Below are 12,515 nucleotides of genomic sequence, written 5' to 3'. Positions count from 1 at the left end.
CATCTAATCGCTTCGACATTAAACTGAACCCCTGCGGCGTAATTTGCCCTATGAATTTCGGTTGACGAGGAGTGGGGAAACTCCCCGGCAAGTCGATCACGTATGAACAAAAGTCGTCAAATTCCTGCAAAAGACATTTTCGGTAGCAATACGTATTTCAATAGAACGTCTGAGATATTACGTATAATTCGAACGAACAGAATTTATGATTTTTTATTTTATTTCTTCATTTATCATTTCTTAGCTTAAACAATACAAACTTCTATACTGAAAAAATTGTTAAAGATAAAGAATAAAACTACATTCATGAATAAAATATTCTCCATTTTTAATTTAAAATTTTCCAATACACGTATATAAAATATAAGTACAAGCATTTACAAGTAAGACATTTGCACATATTTTTATATATTATCAAATCTGAAGTTCTTCTTGTAAAATATTATACCTGTCTTTTAGGCTCTCATATCAGGATTGAAAAATAATTTTTTAATTGATAAATGTGAAAGATTTACCATTTCGATAATTATAATTTACATATTATATAAATAAAGAAAATTATATTAAATTTATATTTTCAATATAAGATATATAGATTGAAATTCATATTGGAAACAGAAATTACAATCATCATTTTTAATTGTCGAAAACATTATAAAACCTTTAACAGCACTCCACAATTACAAACACAATTGTAAACATAACACAACTCATATAACATCAATTTTTCGTACCGGATTGTAGAGGATATTCAATACGTATTATTTCCTTCGTTTTAGTTAGTAAATTCGAATACTGTGCGTGTATATACGTTATACGTACAATAAATCGAATTTGATTATAATTTGATACATCTCAGCTTAATGTCCTTTAATCTAATAACTTAATTTTTACTATATCTAACGCACCAAAATATTATAATAAAATCCGATTAGAAATTTCCATCCATATTATTCAATACGTTTCACACATGTATGTCAAAAGTGACACAATTCAACACAAGTTCTTCAGGAAAACGAAGCACTATTTGCAAGCATAAATGGAATATGTAATTCTCCATTTTCAGTACTGGAAATCCTTCTTTGACGGTTTTGATGTTCTTCGATCACATGACTAAATTATTCTGATACGATGACACTTATTGTGACATTTTTGAAATACATGTGCGATTTGTACGAAATTATACAATATCCATCAAAATATTTTAGTATATTATAAATTTAGTATAAATATTAGGTGCTCTGTAAATAGCTATCGATTATACTCATCTTAAAATATATACATGCAAACACATCTTACCAAACATTCATACCTGTATATGTTACAAACACATATAAAGCTTCTTATTCCTCGTACCACATTCTTCAAAAATAAACGGAGAATAACGACGACAATCACATTCATTCTTCAAACATTTCAAGCTGATGTTTCCGCGGTATTTTGTGGAGTATTAGGTGTACGATAAATTCCACTGAATAAAATAGTACGAGTTGGTTTCTCATAGATGAAATACAAGAAAGGATGATTCGCATTAAAAATTGCCGGTTGCAATGGTCGTCCAGATCGGAAAGTGTAGAGAGCAGTAGCTGCAGCTGCAGTGGTGCCCTCTTCAGTGACTTCGATTCGCGCACGATGGACAGCGTCGCCCAAATGCAATGGTTTTTCACCATCCTCAACGAAACCTCGAAGATTGGCAGCATTAGGCATTACCAATTCGCCTGCACCGATAGCATGAAGCAACGTGCTTATCGGAAGATCCTTTTCGACTTCAAATCGCGGTAAGATAACATCGACTTGTTGAGGTGGTATACCGGAATCCAAGAGATCGCGGAGTTCTGTGGATCCTAATTCAGTGGAAATGCGTTCTATCAGTTGACGAACACTGTCTCTTTCCCCGTTTTGCTCAACATCAGCGGCGGATTTTGCGACGGAAACAGACGGTGGAAGAAGGACGAACATTGAGATTTCGTTGCCTTTGTACGGCAGTTCTAGCACGTGCGCGCCAAGTACTTCGGAAACGACTGTAAGGAAAGATTATTTGTATTTATTTCTATTTATATATATTTGCAATGATATAATATGATTACAGCTTTTCTAGGCGGGCAAAAGAATATAAGTCGGAATTATTCGTCTTGTAGAAACGCACTTACAACATTTGAACTGCAATATAAGATCAAGTGGTCAGATTTTCGATATGAAAGTTTATAACCTACAATGTCTTGTCCCATTTTACTTACAAAATATATACAATATACTCGATTTAGAAACATTCTTCTTCATTCGAAACTGGTAACTTATTCAGACTAAAATTTTTAGTTTGACTTTTATTTATTTGACCAAGCAGAGTTTGTAACAATTAAAACGTTTTGCAACCAATTAGAAGCATATGTAAAAAATCACTGTAGAATATATTAGCATACTTATTCTATTTTGATTACAAATTTGAATTATACTATTTTTGCCCACCACAGATTTCTGTAGATAAATTTTAGTCTTTCATAAATGTAAGATGTGTAACTTACGATGATTGAAATGTCCTGACTGCTTCATGAATGTAGTCATGGAATGTTGAGAGTTTGAAATGTAGAAAATATCTTTCTTAGAATTAGTTGGATTGAAACGACTTTCCCAAAGACCTTTGAAGTATACCGCGTTAGCCAGGACCAAATCAGTATCTACTCCAATACTGTTAACAGGAAGAAGATCGCGGATATGTCCTTTGGTCATGTTGCTCACCCATTGATTAATGTGATCACGAACCGCGTCTGGATTAGTATGAAAATCAGTCTTTTCCAGTTGGTCTCCAAATAAGTCCAACATACAGTCTCGTACTTTTCTCGTGCTCGATACCCATAATCGATTCGCTGAGTTGTACTCGTAACCTCGTGATGAATTCTGAATAGAGGAAGAAAACTTCAAGAGGAAGAAAATTCAATGATTCATTCTCTAAATACTTCAATGCTATAATTTTAATACTATAAAAAAATTCTGGTATTTTGAGATTACATTTCCTATTTATACCCCTTACCTATTTTACGATAATATTAAGTATTATATTAATTATTACTGTATCAAAATTCGTTAGCAGTAGTACAGAAACTGTTATTTACTTGCAATCGTCATAAATTTCTTCATTTGCAAACATAACTTTTACAAAATTATGTAGCTACTAAAAAATAGAAAAACTTCAAGTACTGTAGAAAAAGATATTCTTTACCCAAACATTATAGTCGCACCAACTCATCACGAACAAAGGCAAGAATTATATAACTGATCAAATAAAAACATTTACTTTATGCCATCCGTCCACGTCGAGCAAACAAACATTATTCATGCGTTACATTCATAACTTTTGATTAAGAAATTCTCTAGAGCTATGAGGTCAAAACGCTTCCTACTTGAATTTCAATAAGTTCAACTACCTCAAAGTATCTAACTATACAGACTGCCAAGTCTAATCCGTTAAGAAGTGAAACAATACTTAAAAATTACGTAACATTACTGGAAAGTGTAAAAGGCATACATATTGCTTTGTTAAGGTACAAAAAAATATATATTAAAATAATATATAGCATTTGAATAGTCAAAGTTACTAATAAAAAAAAGGTGATTTTCAGTAAACTTTAAAGACGAAAAAGAGTATTGGACAAATCCTTATAGCTTTCTTTCATAATTATAATTTTAAGCAGAAGTTATTGATGTTACTATTGTGCAAACGGGTGCTGATATTACGATTATGTAGCTCGCCTTGAAATACTTGCTAACACAAACGATAAATTATGCAATAGCTCCAGTTAAATCCTCACCTCTTGGTCACCTTGATTTTTGAGGGAATTCTCGTAAGCATAATATCGTTGCACGTCGACCTTGGACAAATCGTTAGGTAGGTGCAAGGCTTTTTTTAAGGAGTCCTCGGTGGTACCTCGAGCACCGAAGTACGCCAAGGTCAGTGCCTGATGAAGACTATGCGGACTGTAGAAGATGTTGTCGCGTGATTCGATCAAAGACATCTTCTTAAGAGTATCGAGAGCGAATTCGAATCTCGAGTTGATCACACCTTTCTTTGAGCCAGCGCTCATCGTCAGAGGACTGTCGTTTCCGGTGAGACATTGTGCTGATACGTAAGTTACCAGCAATAGTACTGGTAACACCGACGTTGCCTGAAAGAAAGAATGATTGTTGAGAAAATAATATTCTAAAGGTCCCTGAAGAGTTCTCCTCTTGAAAACAGTTGAATTATTGATAATAAGGAAATATGAAGTTTTTAAAGTATAATAAGGGGAATTTTAGGTATAAAGTAGTTTGGTATAAATATTACTATTTATTTGTTAAGATTTGTTTGGTGAGCACGGTACACTTGCAGCTTTTTATGGAAAGAGTATGAATGGACACTGAAGCGTTTGTATATTTTAAGTTGAAAACAAAATACTTTTATAATATCAATACTTAGAAGTAAAAAATCGAATATACAATTATATAATTATGGTGAAGTAAAACAAAGAACGTAAAGGAAAATACGAAAGGCCAGAAACTAGGAAATTGAAACGAAATACATGCGTATCTTACGCAAAGTTAAATTGCAGCCTACGAAAACGTCTATGGACGTTCGAGTAATTTCCTGTATCATTATAAAACTCCGAGTGAACGACATTTCCATTTTATCATTGTGTCATCGTTGTTACTAGTTACTCCATTATCGCACAATTACAACTTCGCTATGAACGAACAATATAGCAGAAATTCGAAGATAATCCATGATTAAAGAGTATCTATGATTCAGTGAAAATTGCTTTAAACGATTCGTACAATTGACTTTCTCTATAGCGTAGAAACAAGGCGAAGGTATCTTACCGGAAACATTAAAGAAAACAAATAAGATGAGGAAAATATTTTCAATCCTTCAGCTAGACGTTTCGCAACCCTTTCACATTTCGGTAACCGTGACCTCTAATCGTAATTTATACAAGTTCTGAAATCACGATCGTAAGGTCAACAAATAAATCGTCACACACATCATCCATATCTACGACACTTTTATGTCAAGCAAGGGAGGAGTTTCGTGTAGGAGTCACGCTCTAGTTAATCACAATAACTTACTTTGCGATTTTAGTGGTATCAGATGCACTTATTTAGGGCAGAACTGGTTTTGTGTCCACGATGATAATCGTAGATTATGACGAAATCAGTATCTATTGTTCGTTAAAATACGAGTGTGGAATTTTTAAATTTCTTTTATGAAGGAATAAAATTTTATGTTAAAATAGTTTGTTATGTTAGATTATTTCATGTTAAAAATAGTTCACAATTGGACAACGTTTGAATTAAATTTGTACTACTTGTTATAGAATAAACTGATACTATTTTACTTATCTATTATTAATTTTTCAATCCGTTATTAAAATTATATTCATACAAATACAAAATTATATTTGACATCAATTTTACAGAAAATTGCATATAATTTAACATAAAGTTTAAACATTTATTGTCTCTCTGCCCTAATCTGTATTTTATTATATGAAAATACTCTAGTTTTTCACTAACATAAATATTATCTACCGTATTATCAACAAAGCAACTACCATTTTAGCAAGACCACTATATTTTTAAAATTACGACATTAATCAATTATATACTTGGAAATACCGTCATCATTTTTTAAAGAAATATCAACAAAATATTGACCCATTCGGAAAGATTTCAATCTATAGTTTTCTTCTAGAAATGTTTTCATTGCCGATATTTTTCTCCGCGAAAAATTCATCGGTCTTCGAAAGAATTGCTAAAGGACGGTATAAAATAGAAAGTAAAGTATTCTGTTGATGATTGGGGCCAACTTCGATAAAAACGTAAGATACATATGGAAATGTTTTCTCGAAGGGTTCGAAACGTAATGGTAAAATTAGTGAAAATTACACGATCTGGGACGAAAGCAAGATAAACTTTGAGGCGAGTGAAAGCAACGAGCAAACCGTGACATCATAGTGTCCGGCTTTCTTGGTTGAAATTGAATTATGACGAGCCTCGTGTGACGAAAGCAAGAGAAAACACAACCACGCCTGTACAGTTTGTTCCTGATAGCATACTACTTGTAGCACGTGGGAAACTTGCATGAATTATTCCACTTTAATTTCGCCTTATGCAAATACTAATACAGAATTTACGTAATTTCGTATGCGACTTTCCAGTTCTCGTTTGACAACCTTCAATTTCATCCCGTTCCACTGTTTACTATTTCATTATACGTTCTTCGGAACGAAACACTCCTTGATTTATGAGAATGGCATCGTGTAATTTCTATTTTACACCTTTCAAGATTTTCTCCTATTTCCACGAAATACTTTTACTTGTTTCAGTATTAAATATTTATTGCCATTTTCTATTTGACTTGCTGTATTCTTTTCTTTCATTATGTGTCTATCACTTGAATTTATTATCTTCGAAATTTGTACCTTTTTTATAAAAATGTTTCATCTTATGTTAGAAACAAAAGCGTAAATAATTTATTACGATACCACGGATATTTATGAATTTATAGTAAGTATAAAGATTCAAAAATCCGCATTCCGCAAGATGCGCATAATATGATATTTTTCAACGACGTAAAAATAATATAAAATATAAAATCTAGAAACTCAAATGCCATGATCAGATAATTTGTATAATTTACTAGCAGAAGGTTTTATTACCAAACTTGTTAATGTTATACGGGAATTATTTATCGATACTGGTAACTTGTACAATTTTACTACGACTGTGCAGTTGACTATTTTACTGAAATCTTTCTCTCCGCAATGACATTGGAGTTTTTTCGTCATTTTTAACAGTACCGGCATTCACGAAGACATTTAAAATCTGACAATGCCAACAGAGACAATCGGCGAATAACAAGTGAATTCTTCGAACAGATACGTGTCCAACTTAACAAATAAAGCACGTATCACGCGTGTAATCAACCGCAGCCTAGCGTGGCTATACACAAAGTCAAGTTAAAATCGAATTAACGCAATTCATCAATCAAAAAGTAATACAATAATGACTGTGCCAACGTTCCTTGTAAACGTTCTAGTCGATTAAATTCTTGTGATTATGATTCCTCCTTGATGTAATGCGAATGAGTAAAAATGTGAGTTAAAGACTGTCCTTCATGGTTCGAGGAAGGCTGATCGTAAAACAAAGCAACGAACATTTTCACTTCTATATGAGAAACTTAACAGCGTAAAAATATTAATGGGAATCAAAATATGTAGGTTACAGAAAATTAGTCAGAGACCAAAAAAAATGACACATATTTTTTAAATTCTTACGAGACAGGTGATTGGGGAAAAGTTCATTTTTATTTGAACGGAAGAAAGTAGTCAGTAAACGTGAAAGAAGTTTTTAGTATAAATTAAGTAATTAAGAAATATTAATTTTTAAGTATTCCGTAAGTTACGAATAATTATTATAAATAATTAAAATTTGTCTGGATACCGGTGACCATCATCGATGACGAAAATGTTTCTAATTACGAAAAACCATGAATCAATTTTTCTCAAAAATCACAAAATGCAATTTGTGATCTCAACCGATTTGTCAATTACTTACTACAGCAATTGTTACAACACTAAACAACCAATTTGGAAGATATATAAACCTATAGAAATAGAAGTAAACAGAATATTTGAAGCACACACGATGGAATATTATTGACTTAATATCGGATCGATACGAGGTATAAAAAGAAACGATAGAAAGCGCAAAAAGTGTATACAACGAGATAAGTTATCACAGTTGAACTTTTCATTACGAAGACAACAAGAGTCATGTATAAAATATCATCCTTCTAGATTTAATGGGGAGTATTTACGTAAAATCTCTGATAACTAACGAACTCGTTACTTAAACATCGTTTAACTTAAATTAAATATAATGTTAAAAAACAATTTCATTTTAGGAACAACTAACTTCTAGCGTCAATACATGCAACAATCGATGCATCGATACAATTTTCATCAGACTAATAGAATCTCCGCCGACAACCTAGCTTCCCATTACAAAGATCAAATCTTAATGCGGCTGAGACAATGAAAATCTACGTTAATTCTACTGACTTCTAAATCGAGACTTCGATCGAAGCATCACCACTCACCGGTTTGAAAAACATTTCGTTTATCTGCGGCTTCTTGCTTTCTAGATTCTCAAATTGTAAACTATCGGCTTAGATACGAATAAACGTCCGATTGTTGCTCGCTACGAAACTGAACTGAGTGCGGAGAAAGAAAAGCAGAGTCACCGAGATGCCCGCGAGTAACTGGCTCCTCGACCACTTCCCCACCACGAGTTTTGCTCGCGAGTGGAGTCACGTTTATTCATCGGACACGAATCCTTTGCAGCGCAACAGCGCAAACCAACGTTCACAAAGCCGATAGGTCGTTACTTCTGCAATATTGGAAATGCCCGATACTAATGACTTCATTGTCAGGAAATCCCATATAAAGTCGGTGGGGAAACTACGTCATAATCGGAAATCGTTGATACAATTCTATGCGTACACTTTCAATACATAGTTAGTTCTTCCGATGAAAGCGGATGTTAGGGTTGATAAACTGATACCTTAGTGTCTTTGGAAAATATTTCGTCGTACCTGCGGCATAAATTAGTCTATTTGCGAGTACTCGTACAAAACCCGTAAGCTCGTAATTGTAATTAACATATAGATCGAGGCTAACGTATGTAAACCAGAGATAATCCACCAGCTTGGTAGGTTTGGCTTCTCAAATTACATTTTCCTCGGTACTTTGTGCGGGTGACTCAAGGTTATTGAACTCGTTTGATTGCATTTAATTATGCGACATTTTAAATAATTTTTCTCAATGACAGTCACTGGCACGATGTCTATCCAATGTTCGAATTAACTTTTTAACTTTTGAGATTCTATAGAAAAGTGAGAAAGGAGTAATAGAGCGAAGACAATAAAAATATATAAAACACAAAAGTATAAATATAGGAGATAATAATATTCCAGATACAAAGTAATATTCTCACTTTTATACGCATATAAATGAGACATAAAATGTTTAAAAATAAAAATACAATTACGAAACGATAATAACAAGTACGATACAATAATTAACGCGTATATATAAACGATATAGATAATCGCTATTTATTTATTTTATAACTACAAGAAGATAAGAAAGATGTCAAGTGTCACAAGAAAGATGTCTTCGTTCCATCAACTCAAGCTGAAGCAAAAACTAGATTCACTGTAAGAACGTTCACCCTTTTTGTCTTCACCAGTAATAACTTCCTCCTTCGACACCATTTAAGGCGATCGACATCAGGAATGTAGTTCTATTTGACTTCTTAGAATCGCAAATTAACGTTAATTTTACGAGTAACGATCTTCGCTGGATTAATTCTTTCACCTCAACGACGTTAACTCACAATTTTCTGAATTTATTCTTAGACTGCGGATGTTCACGCATTTTTGTAAACCTTGAGACTTTAATAATTTATATTGCATATAAATGCATATAATATGCAAAAATATATGAGATATTTAAAGTAGAGCAACCTAGGTATTATTGATATTTGGTGTATGAAACAAATTTCTATTTAGATTCTATTTGTTTAACTATGTTCATAAAAATACAAAAATTGCATCTATTCATTACGTTAAACGAAAATTTCATTGCAATTTTCATACTTTATATTTATTATAGCCTGTGTTTCGTGTTTTTTGAAATACTTTGAATATCTTTAATCCAGTCAGATTAAAGCACGAGAGTTGGAAATGTATCACAGTTCCTTGCGTTTTCAGAAAGCGTTCTTTGGAATTTTCTCCTCGCTTCTCCCTCTTCCAGAATTTATTCAGTGAATAAAGCAGGCTCCTTTTCAAAGCGTTGGCCAATAGCCAGAGAAAGTAACTCGAAAGGAGTGTTAGTTCCTTTGTGAGTTCTCGAAAATCGTTACCGAGTCGAGATCGTTTAAACAGCTACAACAAGAGCGATCAACAAATCTGTCATAAGATTTGTTAGAGATAATTAAGCGACATTGACTCCTGCTGTATGACTGAATCTTTCCAATTGAAAAAGAAATCAAGTTATTAACTATAGAAATAAATTCTTTTCGCTTTTGCGTAAAGTGGAAATTCAATTTGTCGGGAATAACTCATTTCTACACATATTACTTTCTGCATTTCTACGAGCGAATTAATATAATTTTCTTCGAATCCTTATTCTTATGATCATTTTATCACTCAAAAAATCGAATCATTTCCCACATTCTTAGAATAGTATAATAAGCTTCTATATATCTTTGTAAACTCTTCAATGTCTTCTAATTAATATTTTCGCTATTTTTATTATCATTTCATCGCTTGTAGTACATTTTTCTTCTCGTACAAGCTCGAATTTTCTATGATATAAACTTTAACAATTTTTAACTACTCAAACTTCGATCTCGATTAAATATTGTTCGAATATCCTTTCCCTTTATTTTTTATTTAATCAAGACGAACTCGTCGCAATTATTCAAGGAAAGAAAAGATGCCATTAGATTCTTTAATTGATCTTGCATAAGAATAGCATGATATATTTTCCTCCGCTATATTTCATCTGTTATTGCGAAAGAACAATTCCATTCCATTGTTCTGTCTCCTCTCGGTCATAACTGAGAGCGACCAGTTGTTAATTACGTATAGATGTTAATGAGGAACCTGGAAATTCCACAGCTTTACTTACAACGCATTGCTTTTAACGTTGATTAACCGTAACAAGCTGAAAAGTGAAGCTCCGCATCGTATTATGCAATGCAATATGATTACGTATAAAGAGACCGTCAGAATGAAAAGCCCTCGTTGTTATTGTGACAGCAACGATTAAAAGACATCACTATGCGAGACACTTTTCTGAAGTATAATTAAAAATTTGAAGGTAGATTAACAAAACTTGATAAAAATTTAATTTGTGTAAAGTTGATTAAAATTATTTAAAATTCAAAACAATAAAAAATTTTCAAAGACTCCTGGTACACTACCAGAATTTCTATGAAAATATCATTATATATTAAACGTATGATATTTCTTTTGTGTCTGCAATATTTTTAATGTTGTTTCTTCTATCTCTAGAAAAACGAGTATCTAGATATTTAGAGGTGCTTAAAAGTTCATTAAGTTCATGGTAATTTGCAGAATGAACTTCCTCTTTTAAATTTTAAACATTTTTAAATATTAAAAAGAATATAAAAAGAGTTATGCTATTACGTTTTATTTGTTTTACGATCTCTGGCTAATAATAAGATAGTAAGTAATATCTTTAATATTTGAACTGTCTGGAAAAGTTTGATGAGAGAAATGACAATATTACGACGCATGCTATCTATGGCTTATGATTGTTTTAAATTCCCTTCTCATATGTCAGAACAATCAATACATTTTATCGTAGTGTCAATGTTATTTAATGATACGAAGTCCATAGCTACGAAAATTCAGATATACACAGGCACGGTTATTACACTTTGGAGACTGTCAAAGACGATAAAAGATATCAAATTATCTAATTAAACCTCCAACCACTCTAGAGTTCGTTATAAATATATACGTGAAATTTGCAAAATGGAATTTACGCGTAAGTATATTTTATTAAAATATGAAATACCCAAATTAACTGCTTGCCTGTTAAATATCAAAGTATTAAGTTAATTAATTAGTTGTTAAGATACTGAATAAATAAGTAAACGAAAATATTTTTATTTTAAATGATTTAGTTGATTTTAAATTCTCTTATACCGAACATAGGAACGTTTCGTAAGAACTCGAAACGCGAATATTTTTTTCCATATGAAGCACATTTCATATATGCTTCACCTGCATATTACAATTTACGCTCTTTCATAAGGTTCCATTATATAAAGGCATAAAATACAAATTTTATTATATATCGTATAATTTATTATCGAAACAAGAACTTGTACCATAATCCCCCGAAAAGCAACTTATATTACTCTATAAAAATTTTCTGTAACAAGTATACGAATAGTTTCATAAGGCAATATACTATAAACACAAAACACAAATCTACGTATCCAACATCTACATTACTCCACACGATACAAATTATCGTATATGACAACGACTTACCTGTGAATTTTTCACCAACATTTTTCACGGTGGTCAAAAGGTTCTTCAACGGCTTTAGTCTCCTTTCCTATCTTTCTTTTTTCTTTTTTTTAACTAAAATTGATTGGAGCTACATTCACTCGCTAGTGTTACGTTACAAATTGTTGGTGCTAATGAAAAAGGCAAGTATTCTCGCTACGATATATTAGGATAATCTATTCGCACGAAACTGGATGTTCTCAAGACTAATCCTCGACGAAGACACAGTTTCAGTTTTCTCTTTCGTATGCATTTATACCTTGTACGGAGAGGTGAGCGGCAAAGGACGCGTAGGACGCAGGGAAATCCCAGTGAAGTTAACGATTATCCACTTTTTTCGTGACAATCGTCTTTTTGTTAACATGTTGATTTT

At 32.3% G+C, this 12,515-nt stretch overlaps 1 protein-coding gene and 1 long non-coding RNA gene across 3 annotated transcripts; one reads left to right on the top strand and one right to left on the bottom strand.

The window, feature by feature from the left end:
- Positions 1 to 303: 303 nt before the first annotated feature.
- LOC126925308 (serine protease inhibitor 88Ea-like) lies at positions 304 to 12,354 on the bottom strand. Of its 2 annotated transcripts, none has more exons than XM_050740708.1 (4): positions 12,125 to 12,354; positions 3,807 to 4,160; positions 2,523 to 2,895; positions 304 to 2,021 (listed from the first exon to the last, which is right to left on the bottom strand). In XM_050740708.1, the coding sequence occupies exons 1-4, from the start codon at positions 12,143 to 12,145 to the stop codon at positions 1,417 to 1,419; spliced, it is 1,353 nt and encodes a 450-aa protein (XP_050596665.1). In that variant the 5' UTR covers positions 12,146 to 12,354; the 3' UTR covers positions 304 to 1,416. The 2 variants fall into 2 exon arrangements, with proteins under 2 accessions (XP_050596665.1, XP_050596674.1); XM_050740717.1 differs by lacking the exon at positions 12,125 to 12,354 and adding an exon at positions 8,132 to 8,347.
- On the top strand, positions 1,875 to 2,259 carry LOC126925418 (uncharacterized). The gene is made up of 2 exons (XR_007713924.1): positions 1,875 to 2,023; positions 2,099 to 2,259. It is a non-coding gene; the product is annotated as an uncharacterized LOC126925418 (long non-coding RNA).
- Positions 12,355 to 12,515: the final 161 nt, after the last annotated feature.

Source organism: Bombus affinis, chromosome 2 (assembly GCF_024516045.1).
Source record: "Bombus affinis isolate iyBomAffi1 chromosome 2, iyBomAffi1.2, whole genome shotgun sequence".
Taxonomy (NCBI): domain Eukaryota; kingdom Metazoa; phylum Arthropoda; class Insecta; order Hymenoptera; family Apidae; genus Bombus; species Bombus affinis.
Note: the sequence above shows the minus strand (reverse complement) of the source record. Positions and strands in the feature narration are given on the sequence as shown.

What these genes read in the sequence shown, in the direction of transcription:
- LOC126925308 (XM_050740708.1), bottom strand. Translation starts at nt 12,145, where the DNA reads ATGTTGGTGAAAAATTCACAG. An exon ending in TGTTGGTGAAAAATTCACAG is followed by an intron (nt 4,161 to 12,124) that starts GTAAGTCGTTGT and finishes TCTTTCTTTCAG; the next exon opens with GCAACGTCGGTGTTACCAGT. An exon ending in AAAATCAAGGTGACCAAGAG is followed by an intron (nt 2,896 to 3,806) that starts GTGAGGATTTAA and finishes TCCTCTATTCAG; the next exon opens with AATTCATCACGAGGTTACGA.